At 42.6% G+C, this 27547-nt stretch overlaps 1 protein-coding gene and 1 long non-coding RNA gene across 3 annotated transcripts in view; one reads left to right on the forward strand and one right to left on the reverse strand.

The window, feature by feature from the left end:
- Positions 1–27547, reverse strand: part of MYO16 (myosin XVI) — a 491281-nt gene that overhangs the window by 360822 nt on the left and 102912 nt on the right. For both annotated transcript variants that reach the window (XM_040487087.1, XM_040487086.1), the window contains exons 5-6: positions 13148–13256; positions 6135–6259 (exon numbers count right to left, since the gene is read on the reverse strand). In XM_040487087.1, the coding sequence (XP_040343021.1) occupies positions 6135–6259; positions 13148–13256 (234 nt within the window). The remainder of the gene's footprint in view (positions 1–6134; positions 6260–13147; positions 13257–27547) is intronic.
- On the forward strand, positions 1101–9676 carry LOC121037721 (uncharacterized). Its single transcript, XR_005793944.1, has 3 exons — positions 1101–1124; positions 6392–6402; positions 9560–9676. It is a non-coding gene; the product is annotated as an uncharacterized LOC121037721 (long non-coding RNA).

Here is a 27547-nt window from a genome sequence, read left to right on the forward strand (position 1 = left end):
TGTGTGTGCACAGACCGTGTGTGCACAGACCCTGTGTGCATAGACCTGTGTGTGTGCAGACCCCATGTACATAGGCCTGTGTGTGCATAGACCTGTGTGTGCACAGACCTGTGTATGCACAGACCCTGTGTGCATAGACCTGTGTGCGCATAAATCTGTGTGTGCACAGACCCCATGTGTGCACAGTCCCTATGTGCATAGACCGTGCGCATAGACCTGTGTGTGCAGATTCTTACTTAGCTTTCTGGTCTTTGCTGTTAATTTCCAAAACAACTATAAATAATTCCAGTGTACTCAACTTCTAACAATGGGTCTCTTTTAATATATTTACAGGATAGTTGTATTTCCTTTAGTGAAATGACTCTCTTACTTGTTTCACTACTGAGAGAGGGTCATCTTTTTCATTCATTTCTATGAACACTGCATATTTGAGAAATATCAACACTTTGGAAGAGCCAGTGTAAGCATTATTCCTGGTTTATTATCTGCCTCTTAATTCTGCTCTTGTTTGATGCATAAATGTTCACTTTAATTTTTGTTGTAGTCAATAATAACAGGGTTTCCCTTTGTGTTTTCTCCCCCTATTTGTATAGCGGAAGGGATTCCACCACAGAATTAAGTCCTTTTTATTGCGTAACATGGAAAATGGGCATCACTGTTGTCTCTCAGTCTTGTATTTGTGCACCTAATTTTTAAAAAGAAGCTGTGTGTGAAATTTGAAATATATGCTCACTGAACGTGGTCTTATTTAAGGTCTGTGACCTCTGCCGCCCTACATCGGGAAGGTCACTCTAAGGTTAATGCCAAATTTTGATGAACATAATGTTGGGAGTAAATAAAAATCAGTCTTGAGGAATAGCTATTCAAACACCTACAGAAATGAGTCCAGGTTTTGAACCAATAATTTCACATCTTCTCCTATTCTACTTTTATGTCAGAATATTAACAGAGGATTTTTCCTACCATAGTTTTGACTGAGTGTGAATATAATATATATCCTATCTCAAAATAAGACCATATATATATATATATATATACATATATATATACACATATATATGTATATGCATATATGTTTATATATGTATATGTACATATGCGTGTGTGTGTGTGTGTGTGTGTGTGTATATATATATATATATATATATATATATATATATATTTGAAAATGGTTGTCCAAAAACTGCCTAGATTACTTTTGACCCCGACCTCAAGAGATAAAAGGACAGCGTACATGTGGGTGTCCCGGTGGGGGGGGGGGGGGCCTGGGTTCCTTCCTAATTCACGTCAGGAGAGCCTGGCTATGGTGACCGCCCACGGAAGCCATGTGTCCTCAGCGGCACGGCGAAGACACTGTCACTTAGGTTTTGATTCCTGCCTAGAAAAAGTAAAGGGCAGCGATGGGCTGGCTTTCCGCTCGGTGGGCTGCAAGGGGAGGTCGCAGACACCCTGGCATCCACTGGCCCTCATGAGTTCACAGGGGCAAAAACAAATGCGGGCAGATTTTTCCAGGGACAAGCTGTGTTCGTTTTCAGTTCTGTGTCAGGGGGGTGCCTGAGGGGGCGAGAGAGACAGGCTGGAGCACCTCAGATTCCCTAGAACTGAGGCAGGTGTAAAGGACCATCTGGAGATCCCCAGTGATGATGGTGAGGAGGTGATATCTGAAGAACCTCCACATCCTCACAAGGGAAGGGGTCCGCTTCTAGCCCAGAGAGCAGGACATTCTCTCAAGGAAGGTCAAGTCAAAGCCCTCCATCCCCTACTGCATCACCTCCTGCCCATCTGTCTCCTCCCGTCCTCTCCCTCAACTTCTGCAACACTGAAGCGAAGGCAGTGGCAGAAGGGGAAACAGGTGATCACGTCTACCCTCCCTTCTACGGACTTCCTGATATGCCAGGAACAGGTTCGAGATGTAGCTGAACTTGAGGTCCTTAATGCCTGAACCCACCAGCCCCTGTAGGAACTGTGCATAGATTCAGGGGGTTTGCAAACTTGGTGGGAAAACAGTTTTACTGTTTTCTAACCCCAACTGAAATGTAGCAAATTCTTCAACGGTGAACATAGGGTACACAGCTGTGATGCTCTCTACCATCACAAGAAATATTGTCATATCACACTGCTGTCCTAGCAGAAATGTCCAAATATCACCCCGGTTCAAATCTACTCTAAAATCATGGTAATGGTTAAAGCTGTTACTCGGTGCATTAATAATGGAGCATGTGCATTAATATCACAAAGTTAATTTTAATATTATGATTATGATGTTTTCATAGAACTGTCTTTCCTTGTAATTCCGGGTACCATTTTTATTACATTAAAAGCACAATTTTGACAAGGAATCCACAGCTACACCAGGGGGGTTAGAAGGTAATAGGACATAAAAAGACCAGTGAGCCCTGACTTCATGCCAGCAGGGAGTTTTCACTGTCATAAAGGACCGCACATTCTAATCTCTAAATTGAGGCTACGCATCGTGATATAAACTGCGGCCAGAAAGCAGATAGCATTGGCTAAGTCTTCACCCAGAAGTAAGGGATAAACCAGCACTACTGACAAAACAAAGGGAGTCAGAAATAAAATTGTTTGATGTTTGCATCTCATGAATAATTCTTTTCCAAGTAAATACGTCCCAAGGCCAGATATTATATATCAAAGTCTGTGACAAAAGAGTGAAGAACCAGCATCTTTATAATGTATCTGAAAGTCATTACTGTAGATGTTCAAAGAGCATCTATGCACTCAAACTCAGAAATGCATTTCCATATCCTCTGTAACAAGGCTTTTTTTGGGGGGGGGTTGTATCCTTTTCTCAGGTTTTGTTTTCTTTTAAAAAGGGTATCCTTGTACAGCAAGAGATCTTTTTAAGAGAGCTACAGTAAGTTTGGTAATTTTGTCGCATGTTCTAACAAAGGAGAAAAAGGTATTGAGCCTTTCACTGATAGCTTCGTCTTCTTTTGCACAATTTGACAGTGTGGGAAATGATTCTGAACCACAACCGACAGTCCAACTCAGGATATGGAAATCTGTGGACTGGCGTCTTCTTACTGTCGACCAACAACAGACAGGAACACACAATCCGGAGGAGAGCTCTGGGAAGGCAGTCATTAACATGATAGACTGATTGATTCCGACCGAAGAATCAAACTACATTACCGCTTGCTAAACACTGTGATCTTCAAGGGACAACTTCCTAGCCTCCCGATCACTACTAATTTCCTTGTGAAAAGCTCAATGATCAAAGATGATCATTTAGTTATTATACAACAATTATTTGCAATGTTTATGCTCTCTGCTCAATAGAAAAAAGTCACAAAGAATGTCAAAATTGAAGATGGTGGAACTCGATCGCAATTTATTGTTCTGTGTTGATTGATTCTTTCAATAGCTTCACTACCAAAGTACGTGGGTCCTTTGATTTGACGATATTTGAAACACTTATGCAATTTTTATTTAGCAGTGATTTTTTTTTAGAGGCATATAAATCTGCAATATCTTAAGCCAAACAAAGACACAAAGGTCTACTGGGTTTCTGCGCTGTGTTAGGCATTGATGCGTTACACGCATTAAAAGAACTATCACCCACTACAGTTTGGATTTTGAGCCCACCACTCCACTGCATCTTCCCTCGGTGAAAAGACCAGTGACCTCCCAATACACAGTCCAAAGGTCAATTCACCACCTCCAGTCACTTGACCTCTCAGTGGTTATCTGATAGTCAACCGTTCCCCCCCCACACACACCCCCTCCTTCTCCCCCTCCTCCTCCTCCTCCTCCTCCTCATCATCATCATACTTCCTTTCCTTGGCTCCTGGGACATCTCATTCTCTTGGTTTTCCTCCTACCTTGAGAGTTTCTCCTTCCAGTCTTATTTCTGGATCTTCCTCTCCTTCCTAAGCATCGTGGCTCGGTCCTCAATTCTCTCTTCTTCTTCTGTGTCAGAAGTGTGATTTTATCCAGGGTCAAGGCTTTCAACGTCACGTTTATGCTAGTGTTCCCAAAAGTGATTCTGCAGTCCAGACGCCTCCTGAGTCCCAGACTCCAATATCCAACCACAAACCCAGCGTCTCCATGAAGAAGGTTCACAGTCACATCTAGCTCTGTGTTTCCCAAGCTGTCCTTGTCTTTTCTGCTCCAAGCTCATTTGGTTCTCAGCCCTCTCGGTCTCACCGGACGCCAACTCCATCACTGCAGGTGCTGAGGCTAAAACTACGTGGAGTCCTTCTGCAATCATCCTTTCTCCTACACCACCTGGCCATCAGGAAAACGCAGCGGATCTTCTTTTCACGCGGACACAAGTCAGCCACTTCCCACAGCCTCAGCTTCCTGTAGCTTTGAGCTCCACCACCAACCACACCTCTCACCTGAACTCTCAGTGTCAGCCCTGCCCTTTGACAGTCCATCCTTAACACAGCAGTCAGAGTGAGTGATGCTTTTAGAAGTGAAGCAGGGCTGTGCTCTCCTCAGGGCCCTCCCACGTGTTCCCGTCCCACTCAGAGTAAGTGCAGAGTCCTCACACAGGCACACAAACCCTGCAGGATCCGGTCCAGCTACCTCACTCCTTTCCTTTACTCTGCTTAGCTTCACAGGCCTCTGTGCTGTTTCTAAATCTTAATGCACCCACTCCGGCCTCAGGGCCTTTGCACGTACCACTCTTCAGCCTGGAATGCTCCTAGGCACCCCTGCAGTGTGTGAAGACTTCTCTCAGGTCATTACTCAAACTTCCTCGTCAGTGAGATCTTACCTGTGTACCTCCCAGCATGTCCTTATCTTATTCTTTTCTCCTTTGTATTTGTCATTATTAGCATGTTACACATTTAGCTCATTTATATGGTATATTATGTATCTTCCCCAAACAAATGTAAGCCCATGATAAAAGGGCTTTTGTGGCTTTGTTCATTATTATTTTGTTCACAGGTTAGGGTTAATAAATTACTTCCTCAATAGATTAATTCGAGTATTTTTCCACTTGAATGTGATTTTTCAATAAACTGTAAACACGCTTTGTTCTCTTTGCTTATAACTTGGAGTTATGTTCTTGACAGTCTTTAGAAAACCTACAGTCCAAAGTCCGAAATCAGTATCTAGGAAGGTTATTCTATCCAGAGGTCTCAGGGTGTTCGATTTGCATTTAATAAATCTAAAACCGTATCGGGTCTCACACAACTTTTATCCACTTAGACAAGCCATTTCTCCCATCGCTGTGTTCAACCTCACACCTCCGGAAAAATGCAGAGTAGAACCTGAATCACTGGCTCCAGAGGCTTCTGTGCATCCCATGCTCCGAGCATCATACCCCCTTCTGCTAATCTACTTTCTCTCAATGCTTCCCCCTGAGCCTCAGTACATTTAATTCCACGACAGTTAACTTTAACACAGGCATGCTCAGTGCAAGTCAATAGTGCCAAATGTTTCTTACTTTCATGACTAGACATTATGCTTATATGAGAATTAATCCAAATTTAATTGCACTGGTTTTTCATTACTGCCACTGTGCCCGATAGCTGTGGAAAAAAAGCAATGACAGGATTTCACTTGGATTTAGAAAGTCATTCCCCAGAGTGACCCATAATTTGTTTTACGTAAAATGAAAAACGAAAACATTCTCCCATAAGTTCCATCTCAATGAATCACACGGACAAAGTAATGCCTAAAAATTATTCCAGGGGCGCCTGGGTGGCTCAGTCAGTTAAGCGTCCGATTCTTGATTCTGGCTCAGGTCGTGATCTCATGGGTTCGTAAGTTCCAGCCCCAAGTGAGACTCCAAGGTGACAGTGAGGTGCCTCCTTGGGATTCTCTGCATCTCCTTCTCAATCTGCCCCTCTCCCGCTCTCTCAAAATAAATAAATACACTTTAAAAAATTACTGTAAATTTTTTAACAAAATGGAAGGGAGGCTTGAAGAAAATACATCAGCCTACAAACACTGGTTTTTCTCTGAGTGGCGACATAAGTGATTTCTGTTTCCGTCTTTGCGCACTTAACGCGTTTTCAAGATTTTTACAATAAATATGTAGAATTTTTATGATCAGAAATAAAGGACATTTGTAAACGTTAATTGCATCCAATTCCAGGCTTTAGAAATCAACTTAAATCCTCTACATCAGCAATATTTCTCAGCCAGTTATATTAACTTACCAGCGTCACCCCATCATCATTTTTCTCATTGACATTTCCGCCATCGGACAAGAAGTGTTTGACATCTGTTAGCATGCTCACGGGTCTCTGCACCTTCAGCTGGCACAGTGAGGTCAGGTCCACGCCTACGGGGAAAACAGCCTTTGAAACAGAAGGCAGAGATGCTTCTCAGCCGCTGGGGGTCAAGCCTTAATTTTATCTCACTGTTCTTTCAACGTGTTCCTCTTTGAAGCCCCTCTTCTGCTTTGAATTCAAAGTCCACATAATGGTTTCTCTCGGCCCGCCTTCTATTTACCGCTAGAAAATAGTCTGGAATAATTTTCCTCTGATTCTATCCCAAAGATGTGACATGACACCTCATCCATGGCAGGCTCTCAACGTTTGACGGTCTTAGTATGGATCATCAATGTGCACTGCCCAAAGTAGTTTAAACCATTTGAATGGAACTGAAATGAGTTCTAAAACATGGTTTTTGCTCTCTATAATTTTCAGGCCAAAATAGTTGCTCCTAAAAGCAATAGGATAGAATAGAATAGAATAGAATAGAATAGAATAGAATAGAAATCTCTGGAATAGAAAACCACCTTTGGTGGGAAACCTGGAAAAATGTGAACAAAGTCTGTAGTTTAGTGAGTAGCATCATACCTGAGCTAACTCCGTACTCTGGATAAATGTACCACGTCTGTGTGGGGTGTTGGCATAGGGGAGCGGGGAGAAGGTGTACGGGAACTCTCAGGGATGTTTTGACAACTTCCCTGCAGATCTCAAATGTTTTCAAATTAAATGTAAAAAGATTCTCCAATCAAACATTTCATGGCTGTTCGCATTAATAAAGAGAAATGAACTGAAGCTGAGGGAAGTCTGGAAGTCAGCCTTGCCGAGGAGGGGGATGGGCCATGGAAAGGTCAGGTCTGCTCCCCTCCTGTTAGCACCTGTTGTCAGCATTTATTCTCACCCAAGCTTTCGTGTGAATCTCCACGGTAGCTCGAACCTTCACATTTATGCATCCTGTTCCCAGGATTGGTTCCTGGACATAACAGGTGTTTAATAAGGGGAAATAATCCACCTTATTCTCAGTGAAAGTATGATGATGATGATGATGATGATGATGATGATGGTGATGATTAACACCTGCCTCTCAGCCAGTGGCTGCTAGAAATCAGCCACCTCCCTGATTCTCTCTCTCTTATGTGACTCAGTCCTTGCCACAAACAGGGAGGCTGGGTCGGCACAGGGGACCCAAGCACCAATGCCAGAGTGTTCCTTTTGGCCATGCCAGCCTGTCCCTGACCTCTCCGGGGTGACTCTGGGAAAGGTATGTAACCTCTCTGGTCTTCTGCATCCACGGTCACTCAGGGAATGATATATATCCCAAAGAAGTGCAGCTACACTCACTACATACGAGATCTGTCCACGGGGCAGAGATCATTCAACCCGTTGCACATCTGCTTTCATTTTCCGCTTAGAGCCTGGAACCTCCGCCCCCTGGTCCAGCTCTCTCTCAGATCCTGGATGAACATTGGGGGTCAGGCTTCCTGGATTTTGGTGTCGTGTCTTCTATTACTACTAGTAATAATAGTAGTAATAAGTATAATATATTATATATTCCACATACATTATGCATATTTTATTAACATACTATAATAAGTATAATAATATAATAGGTCTATTTTATACTAGTGCCAGTGGGAACAGGTAACTCATCTTCTGCCTCAGTTCCTCCATCTGCAAAATGGGGCTGATAGTTTTTGCTTCACCAGTGGTTATGAGGACAAACGACAACACATCGAGCACCTAACACAGTATTCGGCTTGCTGAATCGAGCAAGTACTCGCTAGATGTGAGCTGTCCTTTATAGTCCGCTTTCTATTACATGGGCTGTACACCATGCATTCGTTTGGGGCAAGACCCAAACAGAATAAAGCAAAATGCGCTATTTGAATAATGTGGTTTGTTTCAAATACTCTGTCCAAAGCAAACCCATTTCACTAGGAGGATGAGAGGGGGGAACCAATTACCAGCTTTGAAATTTCCACATGCCATTTCGGAAGAACTAACAGATTTCCCTAAGAGTTGCTTTGAGGTTTGTTAAGAACCAACTAAAACTATCACTCTATTCTCATTTTTAGGATTGTCGAATTTGACGTGTGAGTTAATTTTGGAAAATACTATTTCTCAAATGTCAGTGTTCAATTTTGCACACTGAAGTCGAAGAATCTGATGGCTACGTGATTCTAAGTTCTATGACACTGCAGTGTTTACTGGAGTGGTACGTATCTTTTAGAGAATCATTTGCACACATCATTAAAATCGAGCTGTAAAAGAATAGAGCTCAGTGATAAAAGACCCATTAAAGCAGATTGGAGATCACTCATTTACCACATGGCATGAGAAAACAATCTATTTCAGCCACTGTTGTGAAGGTATCAGAGGGGAATATTATGATATTGTATCTTACTATTTTAAAACTTCATTTTGAGTCAAATATGATACCACATAAGATGCGATTTTAGATTTTTGTCATATGTTTAGGCAATGAGCAGAAATCTATTTTCAGCAAGACAATGGAACAGAAATCCCTCTCTTCTTGCTCAAAAGTCTTAAGCTACTCCAGGAAAAATATAACCAACAGACCATAATAAGCCTATTTTATAATGGAAAATAGTTCAAGTCTGTCTTTTTTAAAAGAAATTAAGTTTTATTTTCATCCTGTTCTCTGAAAAAAAAAAAAAAACTAATACAGGTCCTGATTGGATTTATTATTTCGACAGGAATTCATTAATTTTTTTTTCAAAATGAACACATTTAGGAAATATTTAGGAAATAAGAAAAACATCATTTGCTTGAAATTTACAAGTTATTACATGTGATACTAATTACTATTGCCTGAGTACATTTGATAACATCAGGTGATATGTAAAACTGAAATCACATTGACACATCAAGTCAGTCTAAACCCTATCTTAATTTTCCTTAACTGCCTCTCTCAAGATAATATTGTTTTTTTTTTTTTTTGTAACAATTCAACTTTTCTTTTTCTCCATTATCCATTTTGTATTGGGGGTAGTCTGTCACTCTGATGTGACCTGCCCCGTGACTATAGCACATCATTTTCTTAGTTTCTAGAATTGGAACTAAGGATGCTCTGAGCAAGCAAATAAAGGGAGCTGATTCCAGAAAAAAGGAACAAACATGTTCAAGCCAAAAGGCTGTTATAACCCTCTACACCATCCCTTCCATCAGTCCTACCAGACGCACAACGTAGGACCGTCCCCAGCAAACTGGGATACACTCCCACCTTGACAATGGGTGACTCTGAAGAGGGTGGTGCAGGATTGGCATTTCAAATTAATTTTACTAAGTGGAAGAAATATACAAGGTCACTATGGACTGATTAATCCAGGAGTCTCTTAAGGAATTATCAGGAATACTACTCAGCGGTGAAAACGAATGAAATGTTGCCATATGCAACAACATGGATGGAACTAGAGGGTATTATGCTAATTGAAATAAGTCAGAGAAAGATAAATATGTGATTTCACTCATATGTGGAATTTAAGAAACACAACAGATGAACACAGGGGAAGGGAAGGAAAAATAAGATAAAAACAGAGAGGGAGGCAAACCATAAGAGACCTTTAAATACAGAGAACAAACTGAAGGTTGCTGGAGGGGAGGTGGGTTGGGGGATGGGCTAAATGGGGGATAGGCATTAAGGAGGACACTAGTTGAGATGAGCACTGGGTGTTACACTGAAGTGATGAATCACTGGGTTCTACTCCTGAATCCAATACTACACTGTATGTTAACTTACTCTATTTTAAATTAAAAAAAAAAAAAAAAGAACAATCAGGGAAGGCTAAGCCAGTTTCTGAGGCTGTTTCCACAACAGAAAGCCTAGGGTTTTAACGAAGGCAGCAACGGCACAATGGGTGAGGGATGCGGACATATTATGGGGATGTCAAGGAAGGAGAATCCATAAAATTTGGCGACAATTCGATGTGAGGGATTTAGGAAAAGAGAAGTGACATTGAGATGCTTGGATTCCTGGTCATAAGGGTAAAATGGACTCTTGGTAGGGCATGAAACTTCAATATTGGGTATGTTATCCCAAACCGCCTGATATCCAAGGCAAGATATTGAAGAACAGTGCACATGACAAGGCAGAAGGTCTTCTAAGAGATCTGAGCCACAGGAGTAATCTTGGGAGCAGGCAGGCGGTCACAACACAAGGAACAGGGTGAGATGAACCAGAGAACATTCTGGCATCTGCCTGTGCGGTCACACTTCCAAGGGAAGTAAGTGGGAGCTCAAAGAGAATGGAGGACGGTATGGAATGATCACTGCAGGTGAGCGAGGTTTCGCGGGAGAGTGTGATGGAAGTCAAGGGAACACTACAGGGTGATGAGGGAACACAGGCGGGAGAATGGAAGGGTGATCAGCCAATAGAGAGCCAAGCAGGCAATGGCCATCTTTGGAAGGACATTTACGGCAGAGGCTGAACTTCAGTGGGCTAAGGAGAGGAGATTAGGAGCTCAGGAGAATAAGTGTGAGCTTTTTTTTCTAAAGGATGAATTTCGAAGGAAGGAGAAAGGGCAAGCGCAGCAAAGTGAAAAGGATCCATATATATATCTTTACCTGTGCATCTGTGCTGGACCACCTTGTGCCTCCCCCCGTCCCCCCTGCAGTGCTTTCTTCCCTCGCTCGATCATTGTGCAATTAGTTGCCTTCTCTGAAAGCCAACTGGCTCGCCTCGCTCTGCCGATCCAATATGCATCAAGTCCTCAACCAGCCCTCCATGGCTGTCTCGTTTTCCAGCCCAGGAAGCCCAGGCGGTGAGCTGAGGTTAATTGCTGTGCCCGGGGTATGCTGTATGTCGGTGGTGACAGTACAATTAGAACCTGTGACCAGCGATTTGCCATGTAATCAACTTCCTCACAACCTCGCCTGCCTCCTGCCACATGCGTCCTGATGGGACAGCGTGCTAAGTACTCAGCCTGGAAACTGTATGGTGCGCAGAGAATATCCGAGGATGACAGCCACCTGGTTCTGAGAATGTGGTTCTGAAACACTGAGCGCCAAACGGTAATACGCATCAAGTCAGGGAATCTTAGAAATGTCTAAGGATGTCAGCCCACACTGTCATGGCAGATAACCCTGAAAGCACGCCAGCGAGGAGGCCAGAGAATAAATCGAATGGGTGTGGCAGCTGACACAGACACGTAGGAGGGACCCAGGCAGAATAGGAGCACACCGTGCACGAGGCGAGGGAGGGGTAGACGGTCGTGAGGCACAGGCCAGCACACCAGCAGTGACAAATGGAAAACAGAATTAAAAATTTAGGGGATATTAAGTTGAATCTGTTCCAGCAAACATGTATTTTACAAACTGATTGTGACAGCCATCGTCGTGACAGATTTTCTCCTAACCATCGAGAATCTGTGCCGCCCTCTCTTTCTTTGCCCTCAGTCACGTTCAAAATCACTTATTTTTCTTTGCATAAGACAGATAATACTGCCTTTGTAAATATCAAATTTTCTTATTGAACAAAATCCTTGAATGAGTGGGAAAGGTTTATAAGTCAGGTTAGTTCTTTTGCAAATAAAGGTAACTTCATTTCAGTTTTCAAAGAGAACTATTTACTACCGTGGCTATTAGAAACTCAGAGTAAGGAAGGAAGAAATCTGCTAATAGAAGTGGCTCAGCTAATAACACAACTGAGCTGTTTGTGCAAATTCAGAAGCGTGCATGGTGAAGTCCAAGTTTCACAAAGGCCGAAACAATAAACTTCACAGCAGTGGGGTGTGCAAACATAAGTTCAAGTCTCAATCCCTTTAGCAATAATGGAACCTGTCCCCAGCAAGTTGCCGCTGACAAGAGGTTCAGAGATCCGAATGTGACCCTCACATAAGGAGCAGATACAAGGAGTGAGGGAGGTGCCTCCGTCACCCCGGCCGGGACTCGGTGACCTTCCGTAGGACAGCTGGGCTCACGGCTCACATTGTCCCTAATGAAGATAACAGTACTTAACCCACTCTCAGAATTCATGAGATTATTTTTTTAAGAACCCCTGGCTGTGAAGTGCTAATTATTATTATTATTCTAAGCCATCCTCAGAATAAACCTTTTGATACCACAGATCTGGAGGAGGCAAAGAGCACAGGGAAAAAAGAGGCAGATGTGAGGGCTTTTCTTAGAATCGAGAAGGACAGAGTGACAAGCACTGTGTGGCTCTTAAGACTTTTAAACTTCTCTGACAAAAGATCATACTTGAAGGGTCTGGAATTTCTTTGTTGTTATTTATACCTAAACAAAAAGAGGGGGCGGGGAAGTGGCAAACTTCTTCAGTCGCATACCATGTCGGGCTCAGGATTTCAAACACCTCCCACTTTGCCAATGCTGAACTTGCTCCTGAAATTATACGTTTAGTCTGTGCAATTAAATATTCTTTGGGAGGGAATCTATCTGGGAGCTCTACTCATCTTTTCAGGCTAGCAACATGACCAGGGCGCTTCCTTCTGACATTTGTGTTTCCACGTGTCAGCAACAGTGGATGCTGTGCAAGCTGCCCTTGACTTAAGTCCTCCCTCACTGGCACTCACGAGGACTACCCGCTCCTAAGAGAATACACTTCAGATGACCTCGCTCTCGTTAACTCAGAATTCAGTTATGCTGGTTCACTTCCCTTGCCCTCCCAGTGGAGAATAGATTATAATTACAAACCCAGTCCCACTAATTATGGACTTTAGATGCTTGTTAAAATGTTCCTTCATTCTTGGCCTCTAGATTTCTGCTGCCTTGCAAAACTGCCTTGACTCAACCAACGAGGCATCGCGGGGGGAACAATGAAATTCTATACAGAGAAAAAATACTTCATTTTACACAATCTAGGGAAACCACATTGATCTGAAATTGTGTGTGCGTGCCTAAAAAATAGATAAAATATACATTTGTAATTCTACCACACTGTCTTTGAATCTATCTCTCTATAGTTTTTCACAGCAACTGCCTACCATTTTCATCCAGATAGGTCAACAGGATGGAACTAGATTCTGTCCCTTCCATGGCATAATCCAAGGGGATATTTCCATTAACATCCTGGAGAAGGACATTGGCTCCAGCCTGTAAGCGAAAAAGAACAAATATAACATTATGTATACTGGTAACAAAGAAAGCGGGTTTCACTTCTGCATTAGTTGGGAAGCAGATCCAGAAAAGTCTGTCTTAGATAAAACCCTGTAGAAGCATGTGGGACACTGTAATTACTTTTTAAGACAAATATAATAAATACTTTGTGAGAAACTCCAACAGGCTAAGAATGTTCAACTGACGTTGGCAAGGCCTTAGCCCCGGCTTCTTCCTCCCACCCCTCTTGCTACACCCAAGATATCCGATCCTTGCTGGGGAACCAACCACACCTCTGCGTTGGCTGCCTTGATTCTAACACAGCAGAAGGTCCCCATGCCTTTGGAGGGTCTCCATAGAGAACTCTTCCGTGAACTTTGATCTTCCCCCCAAACTATCCTATAAGCTCTTCAAGCACTTTGCTCTCTACAGAAAGTCATCGGAGAGCTGTTCTCACACTACCATGTTTTAATAAAGGCCTGGGCTAGTGGCTTCCGGGTGTTTTACTTTTCTCTTTACAGAAACTATTTTTTTTTTAAAAGCACAATCTGTAGATATTAATGAAATATATTAAATATGGCCATTACATAGCTTTTTGCTTCAAAGCACCCTTCATCAAGCACCTCTGAGGATGCATGCTTCCCTCTCGCCCATCCCAGCTTAAACACAATGACGGTTTTACTTTCCCTTTTCTCCAAGGACATGACACAAGCACATACCACTGACCAAGGGATGAGTTCACTGAACTCAGGCCAGACGAATGAATGTCTTCCCCTATTCGTTTTACTGAATACAAGTCTGTGACGCCATATTTATAAAGTTCATATACCGTCCAAGTGCACGTTACATAAAAAGGTATATAACATTCATAATCTTATATACTACAATGTGGGATTTTGCCCTCTGTGATTCTAGATGTATATTCAATAAACAACCTTCCTATACATTACCAAGTCCGCACAGGTTTTCCAAAGGGCTGCTCTGGAGACATTGGAAACACGGAAGTAAAAATAGGCCAAAGTGGCAAAATAGTGTACCTCTTAATATCTGCCCTGAATAAACTATGCCACTCACCTCACCATCTTGAGTGTGCCACGTTATATTTTCTGTAACCACATGAAGATACTCCTCTATTTGAACAAATTAAGTTATATATTTCAGATTTTCACTTTGGTAAGGAAGCATGTGCTTTTAAGGTCCTGAAAACTTCAAACTAAGTCTTCGTAGTGCATTTAATATTTTTAGTTATTCAGAGTTTGAAAAGAAATTATTCGAGGCAACATTGTTCAGTAGACTTTGCTAATGATTCCTTTCCTTTAGTGGCCAACCAGGAGAATAAGATTTTGCATACGTACCCAAGGATCAATCGTTAAAGAGCCAATTAAGAGAGAACTACAGGGTCTCGTTATTGATTTCAATACTAATAGGCAGAAGTAAATCTAGTTATTCTCTTTTCCCAATGCATAAATGTTTCCAATATAACCTTATCTACGCCAAACATCTGGACCCAAGGCAACAGCGAATATACGTATCATCATGTATCGTCAATAACAACAGAAATACATAGGACACAACCTGGTGCTGAGGGAGACTGTGCACTTCGAGAGAATACGTTCTACTCTACAAGAAGTAATGAGGCTCTTTCAAAACAAGTCTGAAGGTGACCTCTGATGCTGAATATAGTCGCGGGGCTCATTCGCTTCAATTCCCACCCACTGGTCACTCAGCAGTCTGCATCGCTGAACTCTCAGGGGTTCCCTGTACAGAAGCCCATCTTCCCGGGGGGCAGGAACTTCCCTCATCAAAGATCGAATTTAGTCCCCATTATCTGCACCCCCTCCCCCAACCTGCCTCAGTGCCTGGCACATACAAGGCACTGAGAAAAGACTGAGTGAAACAAACTGAAAAATAAGGAGCCAAAAACCGAACTTAAGCTAATTATTACAAAGTAAGGCAGAGAACTATAATTTGTAGCTAAATTCTTTTTAACTAAATTTCCTGACCTTTATTTTCAAGGGCGTATGAATAAAATTACAAAATCACTATATGCATACTTAAATTTCCTGCCTTCACTCTTTTTTTTTCAATATATGAAATTTACTGTCAAATTGGTTTCCATACAACACCCAGTGCTCATCCCAAAAGGTGCCCTCCTCAATACCCATCACCCACCCTCTCCTCCCTTACACCCCCATCAACCCTCAGTTTGTTCTCAGTTTTTAAGAGTCTCTTATGCTTTGGCTCTCTCCCACTCTAACCTCTTTTTTTTTCCTTCCCCTCCCCCATGGGTTTCTGTTAAGTTTCTCAGGATCCACATAAGAGTGAAAATATATGGTATCTGTCTTTCTCTGTATGGCTTATTTCAGTTAGCATCACACTTTCCACTTCCATCCACGTTGCTACAAAGGGCCATATTTCATTCTTTCTCATGGCCACGTAGTACTCCATTGTGTATATAAACCACAATTTCTTTATCCATTCATCAGTTGATGGACATTTAGGCTCTTTCCATAATTTGGCTATTGTTGAGAGTGCTGCTATAAACATTGGGGTACAAGTGCCCCTATGCATCAGTACTCCTGTATCCCTTGGGTAAATTCCTAGCAGTGCTATTGCTGGGTCATAGGGTAGGTCTATTTTTAATTTTCTGAGGAACCTGCACACTGTTTTCCAGAGTGGCTGCACCAGTTTGCATTCCCACCAACAGGGCAAGAGGGTTCCCATTTCTCCACATCCTCTCCAGCATCTATAGTCTCCTGATTTGTTCATTTTGGCCACTCTGACTGGAGTGAGGTGATATCTGAGTGTGGTTTTGATTTGTATTTCCCCGATGAGGAGCGACGTTGAGCATTTTTTCACGTGCCTGTTGGCCATCCGGGTGTCTTCTTTAGAGAAGTGTCTATTCATGTTTTCTGCCCATTTCTTCACTGGGTTATTTGTTTTTTGGGTGTGGAGTTTGGTGAGCTCTTTATAGATTTTGGATACTAGCCCTCTGTCCGATATGTCATTTGCAAATATCTTTTCCCATTCCGTTGGTTGCCTTTTAGTTTTGTTGGTTGTTTCCTTTGCTGTGCAGAAGCTTTTTATCTTCATAAGGTCCCAGTAGTTCATTTTTGCTTTTAATTCCCTTGCCTTTGGGGATGTGTCGAGTAAGAGATTGCTACGGCTGAGGTCAGAGAGGTCTTTTCCTGCTTTCTCCTCTAGGGTTTGGATGGTTTCCTGTCTCACATTCAGGTCCTTTATCCATTTTGAGTTTATTTTTGTGAATGGTGTGAGAAAGTGGTCTATTTTCAACCTTCTGCATGTTGCTGTCCAGTTCTCCCAGCACCATTTGTTAAAGAGACTGTCTTTTTTCCATTGGATGTTCTTTCCTGCTTTGTCAAAGATTAGTTGGCCATACGTTTGTGGGTCTAGTTCTGGGGTTTCTATTCTATTCCATTGGTCTATGTGTCTGTTTTTGTGCCAATACCATGCTGTCTTGATGATGACAGCTTTGTAGTAGAGGCTAAAGTCTGGGATTGTGATGCCTCCTGCTTTGGTCTTCTTCTTCAAAATTACTTTGGCTATTCGGGGCCTTTTGTGGTTCCATATGAATTTTAGGGTTGCTTGTTCTAGTTTCGAGAAGAATGCCGGTGCAATTTTGATTGGGATTGCATTGAATGTGTAGATAGCTTTGGGTAGTATTGACATTTTGACAATATTTGTTCTTCCAACCCATGAGCATGGAATGTCTTTCCATTTCTTTATATCTTCTTCAATTACCTTCATAAGCTTTCTATAGTTTTCAGCATACAGATCTTTTACAACTTTGGTTAGATTTATTCCTAGGTATTTGATGCTTCTTGGTGCAATTGTGAATGGGATCCCATTCACAACTGCCTTCACTCTTTTAGATGGACGTTTGTGACTTCCTTCCTTCCTTCCTCCCTCTCCCTCTTCCCCTCCCTCTCTCTCCCTTTCTCCTTCTCTCTTTCTCCCCTTCCCTCTCATTCTTCCCTCCTCTTCTTCTTTCTAACACTGGACAGGGTGAGCGCCCCACCTGCATCAGGGGTCCTGATGCTGGGTGTATCTTGAATTACACTTCTGAAATCTTACCTCTGTTAAAAAAAAAAAAAAAAAAAAAAAAAAAAACAAGAACAAGGTAAAAACCCCACCATTGAGAAGATTCATGACTGGTTATTACTCTTAGTGTGAATGGCTCAAGGGTTAATGTGCACTTTTAGTTATTAATGGATCCCACTGGAACTGAAGGGTGAGGGCTTGAAAAATAGGACTTCTCAAAATGTCAGAGACTTGCCACAATACCATCAGGATGGTCTAATGTCCAGAAAACAGAAAGGGAAGTGAGGTTGGGAATTAGCAACATTTATAAGGTATTGTGTTAGTACTTGTTTTTCTTAAAAAATACTTTGAGCCACTCAGTAATATAGAATGAACTTTTCTCAGTTTTGCAAAGCGAGAGCCATTAAGTGATTCAATAAAAGTATCAGTCTGACATTGTCCATTTTTAATATGGAAATTTCAAAACACATGTATTCTAAAATATATTTATTTTTTTTTCTCTTCCGGACATGATATTCCTCAATGCTTTTTAGAAATGTTCCTTTTACATTTCAAATTTCATTCCACTGATGCTGAATCCACCAAGTGGTTTTTCAGCTAGGAGGATAAAAGCCAGGGAAAAGTGCTCATGAACTGGTGCACATATTAATTACAGTGTTTCCGTGGATACGGGGCTCACTATTTTCAGTACAGGACGTGGGTAACAACAGCAAACTTTAATTGCCCCACGTGTTGGTGTGGGTATCCCACTGTAAGCACACTCTTTTATTTCAGGGCATGAGAAGCAGGATGAGGGGAAGGTGTTAGACTAGATTTTCAAATACAGCACAAAGAATGCCCAAGGTTGGGGGTGCCTGGGTGGCTCAGTCGGTTGGGCGTCCGACTTTGGCTCAGGTCATGGACTCGCGGTTTGTGGGTTCGAGCCCCGCGTCGGGCTCTGTGCTGGCAGCTCGGAGCCTGGAGCCTGCTTCGGATTCTCTGTCTTCACCTCTCTCTGCCCCTCCCATACTCATGCTCTGTCTCTCAATAATAAATAAACGTTTAAAAAAAATGCCCAAGGCGGCACTCGTTCTATTATACAAGAACAACAGCCTTAGCGATCACCACACATTTTCTAAAGCTTAAACAATATTTTTAAATAACCGAATGCTGTACTTTATAAAAACATACGGCTTAGGAGACGGCTGCGTTAAAAGGCTGGTGAGAGCGAGACTAGATGGAAGAGATAGATACTTTCTCGTTTATATTTGGTGCCCGTGAACACCCTAAGTCCCGGGGCGTGTGTGCGTGTGCGTGCGTGTGAAGCATCTTCCTAGTTTTACATGCCTACGCCTAATCACCAGATGTCAGATTTCTTATCCTGACGGTAGTTATTATCCTTTAATGAAAGAAGGCATTCCAAATTAAGAAAAACGTGCATCAGTGGGAACAGCTCAACCAAGGTGTTATATTCGTGCGATATAGACTGTGAGGCAAGTCCTTCGGTTTGGTTTTGAGACCATCAGTCATACGGTGATTGGTTTCCATCGGGCAAGTGAAAGCAGTCGATGTTATCTATGCCAAAGCCCACTCCTCACATACTTTCTGCAGTTGCGGCCTGAACAGTTCCCACAGGGAGCCCCGAGGACATTTTCTCTAAGGAAGGCCACCCCACCTCCAGTTGTCCTCACCTATGTCCCTAGAGTATTGGAAATGGAACTCAAATACCTCAACCCCCTACCCCTCCTCCCAGACAGGAATCTCACCTCTTGCCTATCAGATAACCTATGAACACATAAGTGCACCTTTCTTGTTAAGCAACATTTTCCTGGTTTGCTTTCTGTAACAATTTAATGTCAGTGAATATGCTTGCCAGTTTGTTCATTGAGTAGTGATTCTCTAACACATGAATACTGAAATTGATGGCATCTGAATATTTGCTTAATTGGCTTCAGCAAATACCACTTTTTATATGCCAACACTTTCTGGCAACTTTTTATCTTGGTATGATTTCAAATTCAGTTAAAGCTGCAAGAGTAATGCCAAGAAACCCTGTGTACCTGTTATGAGTTGAATTGCGTCCCCCTACCAAGAAATGTGGACGTCCCAGGGGCCTAGTACCTGTGAATGTGGACTCATGTAGAAACAGGACGGGTGCAGATGTCATCAGGTGAGTTAAGAGGAGGCCATGTTGCAGTAACTAGTGGGACAAGTATTCTTATAGGGAGAGGGGCTTGGGGGACGCACACACACAGAGAGAAGGCAGCCAGGTGACGACAGAGGCAGATATGGGGGGCGATGCAGCCACCAGCCAAGGACCAGCAGGTGCCCCTGGGAAATGGACCAGACAACTCCTGCAGGTTTCAGAGGGGGCGCGGCTTTGTGGACCTTGACTCCACCCTCCAGAACTGTGGAATGACCAATTTCTGTTGCTTTAAGCCCCCACACCAGTTTATGGTAGTTTTATTATGGCAACCCCAGGAAACCAATACTCTGCCCTCTGCCCAAATTCGCCAATGTATACTTTCCTCCTACTTTTGCACTATTTTCCCCCAATCTCTTAAAAGTGAGTCAACAGGCACCACACATCCCTTTACCTCGAATATTTTAGTGTATATTTCATAAGAATAAGGATAAGTCTCATGCATACAAGTTATCAAAATCAGAAAATTTAGCATTACTAACTTCGATTACCTAAACCACCCTGCACACCCAAATTGGCGTTACCTTTTCCAACTGTATTGTCGACCGCCATTTCCCCAGCCGGGGAGGTAACCCATGATCCCCCGGCACATGTACTTGTCCTTTTTCTTTAGTTCCACCCAATTTGGGACACCTCTTCAGTCTTCTCAAGACCTTCTCTCATATGTGTTATGAGGTTTTTGGCAGGGAAACCAGAGAGGGGATAGCATATTCTTCCCATCATACCCTATCAGACGGCACAGGATGTCCCTTGGTCCCATCAGTGATGAAGTGAACCTTGATCACTGGCAGGGGTGAGGTTTGCCAGGTGTTTGCAAGGCAAACGGAAACTAGGAACCCATGCGTGCATGCCCATATCGACAGACACATGAACGCCTGAATACAGGTCTTCCTTACAAGAGAATACCAACTCACCCAGGCAGACGGCACGACAAGGTTAGAATCCGGCATCCGTTAGAGTAATAACTGATTTCAATGGGAGTCAGTAAGGGATGGTAACACTACATTCCTGCGTGCTGGAAAGGCAGACATTTGAACGAAACCTTGATGAGGAACAGAATATTTACACAGTCTTCAAATATCCTGCCACAAAATATTCCACTTACATATAAAAATGTTGGCATCTAACCTGATAGGAAAAATAGAAAATTCTGTGAGTGAATGTTTTGTGCTTTTGAATTGCAGATGGGTTCTCTTCTTTCTATAGAAACTTCTGCATTATGTGCTAGCAGGATAAGATGAAGGCTGTCCCAGAGGAATGTATAATGCGCAAGCAATTATTTTGGGCACATGATATTAGGAGTTTGCAAACGTTCAGTTTAAGGATACGGGGAACTGTATGGTGAGATCACCCCAACTTTTTCTCAAGACTTCAAGGGCCTGTGTCATCCAGACCCCAACCCCTTAAACGTCCAAATATTCTGAACTCACTTGACCAAAAAGACTGTATTTGGGAAGCGCGACAATATTCACTGCTGAACTATTCATGGAGTCTCATATTAACTGAACAATAAAAGTTGCTATCCAACAAGAAATGCACATTCAAAACAAAGAAACACAGATTTGGATAAGAACAAGAAGTCTAAATGGGGTTTCTGAAATAGAAGAAGTCTATAAATTTTTAATGACGTATTTCCACTATCTTGCATTCATTGAGATGGTAAGTTTAGTGACACTATTCAAAAATGGGAAGTGGTGAGTCACCTGGGTGGCTCAGCCACCCAGCTTCTGGGCATCTGACTTAGGCTCAGGTCATGATCATAGTTCATGGGTTTGAGCCTCACATCGGGCTCTATGCTGACAGTTCAGAACCTGGATCCCACTTCAGAGTCTGTATCTCCCTCTTTCTCTACCCTGTCTCTCTCTGTCTCTCAATAAATAAATGTTAAAAAAAAATTAATGAAAGTGGAGTATCAGCCTTCAGAGAGCTGCAAAACAGGGACACATCTGTCAAGGAGTGTTTGAGTGAGAGGTAGCAGGAAACAGGAGAAGGGGAGGGAAGTTCTCCTGGTGTCACAGAAGCCACGCTCTGAGTGCTGGGTTACTGTTCGCCGATTTCAGGACCAAGGACAAAACACCTAATTCTGTCCATCAGCTTGCAAGGTGGAGCCAACTCTTACTACTTAATGTAGATGCCAGTTAACCTCGGTATAAATGTATGCAGTACCCAGCACAGTGCTGACCTACAGCAGCCACTCAATAAACTGTACCTGCACTGATAAACGTAATCAAAAAAGAAAGAGTATCTTATTAAATACAACATTTGTGGGATGCCTTGGTGGCTCAACTGGTTAAGCGTCCGACTTCGGCTCAGGTCATGATCTTGAAGTTCGTGAGTTCGAGCCCCGTGTCGGGCTCTGTGCTGACAGTTCAGAGCCTGGAGCCTGCTTCGGATTCTGTGTCTCCCTCTCTCTGTGCTCTTCCCCCGCTCATGCTCAGTCTCTCTTTCACTCAAAAAAAAAAAAAAAAAAAAAAAAGAGTTGGTATTCTCAGGTTGCCTGGGTGGCTCGGATGAGCATGCGACTTCAGCTCAGGTCATGATCTCGTGGTTTGTGGGTTCGAGCCCCACGTCGGGCTCTGTGCTGACAGCTCAGAGCCTGGAGCCTGCTTCGGATTCTGTGTCTCCCTCCCTCTCTGCTCTTCCCCCGCTCATGCTCTCTCTCTCTCTCAAAAATAAATGAACATTAATTTTTTTTTTTTAATTTTGAAAAGTACAGTATTTGTAAAACCACCATGGGCTAGCGTCCAACACGTCACCCACCCCTCTCTGCATGCAGTATTTGGCGGGGCCCTGAATGCAAGCTCCAAACAGCATGGGCAGAATGCAGTGGCTGAAGGAGAGAAGGAAGGACAGTTCAGCCCCAGCTCCTTGAAACGCTGAGGATGGTACATCCGGTCTGACTCCTTCCCTTCTTCCCCTCACTCTTACCATACGATACATTTGACAAAGGCAGCAGTGAGGAAGCAAAATAATTTCAAAGGCAAGAAATGGTTCTAGAGCTCCATGCCCAGACTACGCAGCCCAACGGTGGTAACAGCTTCAAGTATAGCATCTGAGGCAAACCAGCAAAAATGCAGAGTGCCCTCTCTTCTGACCGTTACTGACAAAAAGGCAATGTGCCCTGAGGTATATGTGAGAACTCTTTGCAAATCTGTTCCTTAAAGAGAACCCACATGGAACAAAATACTTTGGTGAAAGATTGAGTAGAAACTTATAGGTACTTCTGAAAGAGATCTCCAAAAAAATCCCACCGCCTCGCTTATTTCCAGGTAACTTACCTGGTTTCTCCAAAAGTCTGTCTTCCAGTGGCCCCGCAAAGCACAACAGACCCTTCACTATTGCTTAGGAGCAATTATTTGCAAACGAAAAGAAAACTTCCTCACAATTCTGCCCTGTCTTCAAGGACAAACTACAAAGAACTGCTAAAGCTTCAAACAAATCAGAGCAAAGATAGCAAACCATTTTTATAAAAAGATAAGCAAAACTGTAAGAGCCCCCCCGAAATGAAACTTAACATCACTGAACAAAAAGAATAACAGATACTGATCCAAAGGGCAATCAAATGCAAACAGGAATAAGACACACATGTTCTCATGAAACACCTACTCTCTATGCCCTGCATCATTTTACATTTATCATTGCTGTTGGATTGGGAAATCAAGCAGAGATGCTATTTTATGAGGTACGTTCAGCAAGCAACCCCTCTCCTTCTGAAATATTCATGCCACCGAAGGAAACAGGTGAAGAAACTGTTAAACCTCAACACAGTCAATTGCCATCCCTCTTCCCAAAGCTCAGCTGAGACATCATCGTTGAAAGCCCTGTGGCAGCCAGGAAGGAGGATGTCAGGTGGGGTGTGCACCAGCAGAAACCTGTAACAGAGCGGATTACCCCAGATGACCGCCAGTGAACGAGGCCTCGAAGGAAGAACCCATCGTCTTGCCACAGGACATCCCTCCTGTACTTGAGTCGGACCAACCAAGGGACCGTGGGGCTTCTATCCGCCCACAATCACGAGAACTTAGGGAACTGAATCAGAAGATTCATGCATCTCTGGTCTCAAGCAAAGACTTTCCCATGGGTTCCCACTGTTTAAGCAGAGAGAGAAAACTAAAAGCATTTAACTTTCTCCAGATGCTAGGATGTTGGCAGATACTGCAGGAGGCGATACCATCGGGGAATCCATTCATTCATTAAGAACTATGTATTAAGCCTTTATTATAATTAAAATGTACTTTGATTTTTAAATGATGGTAAATCTTTATGGTAATAAAAATCTCAAAACCTGTATTACAACCATTTAAAATTTTATAACAGTTGAGATGATACTGGAACACATTTTTACAGCTCCCGCTGTAAGCATTCTGAGGTCAATAATTATTACGCTGGGAGCACATAAATGTTTATTGTGGCCCTGCTGTCATGCAAAGTTACCAACCATGTCAAGAAAACAAAACATGTAAAGAAAGAAAGGGTAGTTGTAAAATGCCAAGTAAACTGGTGTGGATGGCATTTACAGTCACGCTGGAGAAGTCTGTACACGTTTCCACATATGACAGCAGTTTAAAGGGACACAGGGGAGGACGGGCACCTAGCAGTGGGCAGACCTGTTAGGGCCTGGGTCTGTGGCACCAAGAGCTGAATCCCCATCTGCCAGACAAAAGATGAAAAGCCAAAGTGTAGCGATATAAACATAGTTATTTAACACGAAATAGATATTGCCATGACCGTGAATAATAGTGTTGTAAAAACAGAGAAAGTAACGAAAATTTGGATAAAATGTCTAAAGTAGGAGAATACTTGGGGCGCTTGGGTGGCTCTGTCAGTTAAGTATCCGATTTTAGCTTAGGCCATGATGGCAAGCTTCATGGGATCAAACCCCACATCGGGCTCTGTGTTGGAAGTGCAGAGCCTGCCTGGAATTCTCTCTCTCTCCCTCTCTCTCTCTCTGCCCCTCCCCGGCTTGTTCTCTCTCTCTCTCTGTCAAAAATAAATCAACATTAAAAATAAAATAAAATAGGGGCACCTGGGTGGTTCAGTCGGTTAAGCGTCTGACTTCGGATCAGGTCATGATCTCACAGTTAGTGAGTTCAAGCCCTGCATCAGGCTCCGTGCTGACAGCTCAGAGCCTGGAGCCTGCTTTGGATTCTGTGTCTCCCTCTCTCTCTGCCCCTCCCCTGCTCATGCTTTGTCTCTCTCTCTCTCACACACAAAAATAAGTAAAAATATTACAAATAAAATAAAATAGGGGCACCTGGGTGGCTCAATCAGTTGAGCGTCTGACTTCGGCTCAGGTCATGATCTCACGGTCTGAGTTCGAGCCCCGCATCAGGCTCTGTGCTGACAGCTCAGAGCCTGGAGCCTGTTTCAGATTCTGTGTCTCCCTCTCCCTCTGCCCCTCCCCCACTTGCACTGTGTCTCCCTCTGTCTCAAAAATAAATAAAAATTTTTAAAAATTAAAAAAAATAATAAAATAAAAAATAAAAGAGGAGAATACTTAAATAAGGACATTTATATGACACAACTGCGTATTACTAAACCACCATGTAGAAGAAAATTTTAGGACCTGGGGATGTGCAGAAAGTGTGTATAAAAAGAAAGGCTACCAATACATACATGTACACATCATATCAGGTAAATTCTGTGTAAATTCTGACATGTGGGGAAGGGAGACACAGAGGACAGAACACATCAAAACATACTCAGTGATTAGCTCTATGCGATGGAATTATTAGTGATTTTTAATTTTCTTCTTTACATGTATGGGTTTCCTTCAATTTTCTACAATAAATGTGTGACATTTATATTGAGAAAAGTATTCTTCAAAATAAACAATGAACAACACTCTGAAACAAGATGAAAACACAGGACTGTTCTCTTGGGTCCTGGATGAGTTTCAAATCAAATCAAAGTCAAAGGTGAGCAGTAAAACTTTAGACAAGTCAATGATTATCTGGCAAGCAAACCTGAGTAACGTTTGAATCAATGAGTGGCCACGATATAATTAAAGGTCAACCATCCAATTAAAAGATACAATTTCATAAGGAACCACGGTGAATGAGTGTTTCCGAGAAAAAGCTGAGACAAGAAATCATGGGTTCCACGTTAGTAAAGAGCCCCCTATGGTGAGGGTAAATTGAACATAATTTGAAGGTATTGTGCAATTTGCTTATATTACGTGTCCTACTAAGCCACTCATTTATTTCCCTTCATATCATGGTTTTACGTGAACCACACAATATTCATCGACAAAGACCTTGCACGAAATGAGGCAGTGTCTTTCTACCTCACTGATTTTCATTTAATTATTCTCTAATACCAGTCAGTGTTCCCTGCTTTTTAAAAGGCTTATTTTCACTGAGATATCACCTCACACCAGAGTGGCTAAAATGAACAAATCAGGAGACTATAGATGCTGGAGAGGATGTGAAGAAATGGGAACCCTCTTGCCCTGTTGGTGGGAATGCAAACTGGTGCAGCTGCTCTGGAAAACAGTGTGGAGGTTCCTCAAACAGTTAAAAATAGACCTACCCTATGACCCAGCAATAGCACTGCTAGGAATTTACCCAAGGGATACAGGAGTGCTGATGCATAGGGGCACTTGTACCCCAATGTTTATAGCAGCACTTTCAACAATGGCCAAATTATGCAAAGAGCCTAAATGTCCATCAACTGACGAATGGATAAAGAAGATGTGGTTTATATACACAATGGAATACTACTTGGCAATGAGAAAGAATGAAATCTAGCCATTTGCAGCAACGTGGATGGAACTGGAGGGTATTATGCTAAGTGAAAGAAGTCAGGCAGAGAAAGACAGATACCATATGTTTTCACTCTTATGTGGATCCTGAGAAGCTTAACAGAAGACCATGGGGGAGGGGAAGGGTAAAAAAAAGTTACAGAGAGGGAGGAAGGCAAAACATAAGAGACTCTTAAAAACTGAGAATAAACTGAGGGTTGATGGGGGGTGTGAGGGAGGGGAGGGTGGGTGATGGGCATCGAGGAGGGCACCTGTTGGGATGCGCACTGGTTGTTGTATGGAAACCAATCTGACAATAAATTTCATTAAAAAAATAAATACATAAAATAAAAGGCTTATTTTGTTCATCCGAACACTCCATACTTTGCTCGGAGAAAATACAGCCTTCTCTGGTTTTGTTTACCGGCAAACTGTGAATATGGACAATTGATATTTTCTGTCCCTAAATACCTTGCGTTAATGGTCCTCACGTGTGATTTATCTCTGGTGCCTTATGGTATCAGCTCCTCTCTTTTTCTTTCTTTAGTCTAGCATATTCTATTACAGTTTTAATGTTCCACGCTGCGATATTTATACACATACGAAAGGGAAATGACACAGAGTGTATATGTCCTTGCATTTGAGCTTGGGACACAGTTTGAAACTTTCCTAGCATTTACTTCCCCACGTTTGAATGACTAGCTTCTCCCATTAATTCCCACTCTGCCATCCACAAGGAAACTCTCCAGCCATGTTTCCCCTGGACACTCACGACAGCACCAGCTTCTGGTTTGTCTTCTAAGTCTGGCTCCTCTCTTACAGTTTTCTCTGCAGCCTCCTGTTTCTCTAACAGTATTTTAATTGGTATACTTTGGACCATCTTTCAAATGTTCTTTCACTTTTTTTCATTTATTTTTATTTAAAACTTTTTTTAAATATTTATTTTTGAATGAAACAGAGACAAATGCGAGTGGGTTAGGGGGAGAGAGAGAGAGGGAGACAGAGAATCCGAAGCAGGCTCCAGGCTCCGAGCCATCAGCACAGAGCCCGACGCGGGGCTCCAACTCACGAACCGCGAGATCATGACCTGAGCCGAAGTAGGACGCTCAACCGACTGAGCTACCCAGGCACTCTAAATGTTCTTTCATTTTGACTGGGTGACCTGATTTACTCGAGGGCTCTTGTTCCCATGTGTGTAGATGAGACTCTCTCTCTTGAGTTCCAGAAACAATGCCTCCTGGACATCCCCCGATGGATCTTTCATGGATTCTGACCTTGACATGTTCAAAAAGGAATGCATAG

The sequence above is a fragment of the Herpailurus yagouaroundi genome, unplaced genomic scaffold, assembly GCF_014898765.1.
Source record: "Herpailurus yagouaroundi ecotype Mexico unplaced genomic scaffold, PumYag 164, whole genome shotgun sequence".
NCBI classification, from domain to species: domain Eukaryota; kingdom Metazoa; phylum Chordata; class Mammalia; order Carnivora; family Felidae; genus Herpailurus; species Herpailurus yagouaroundi.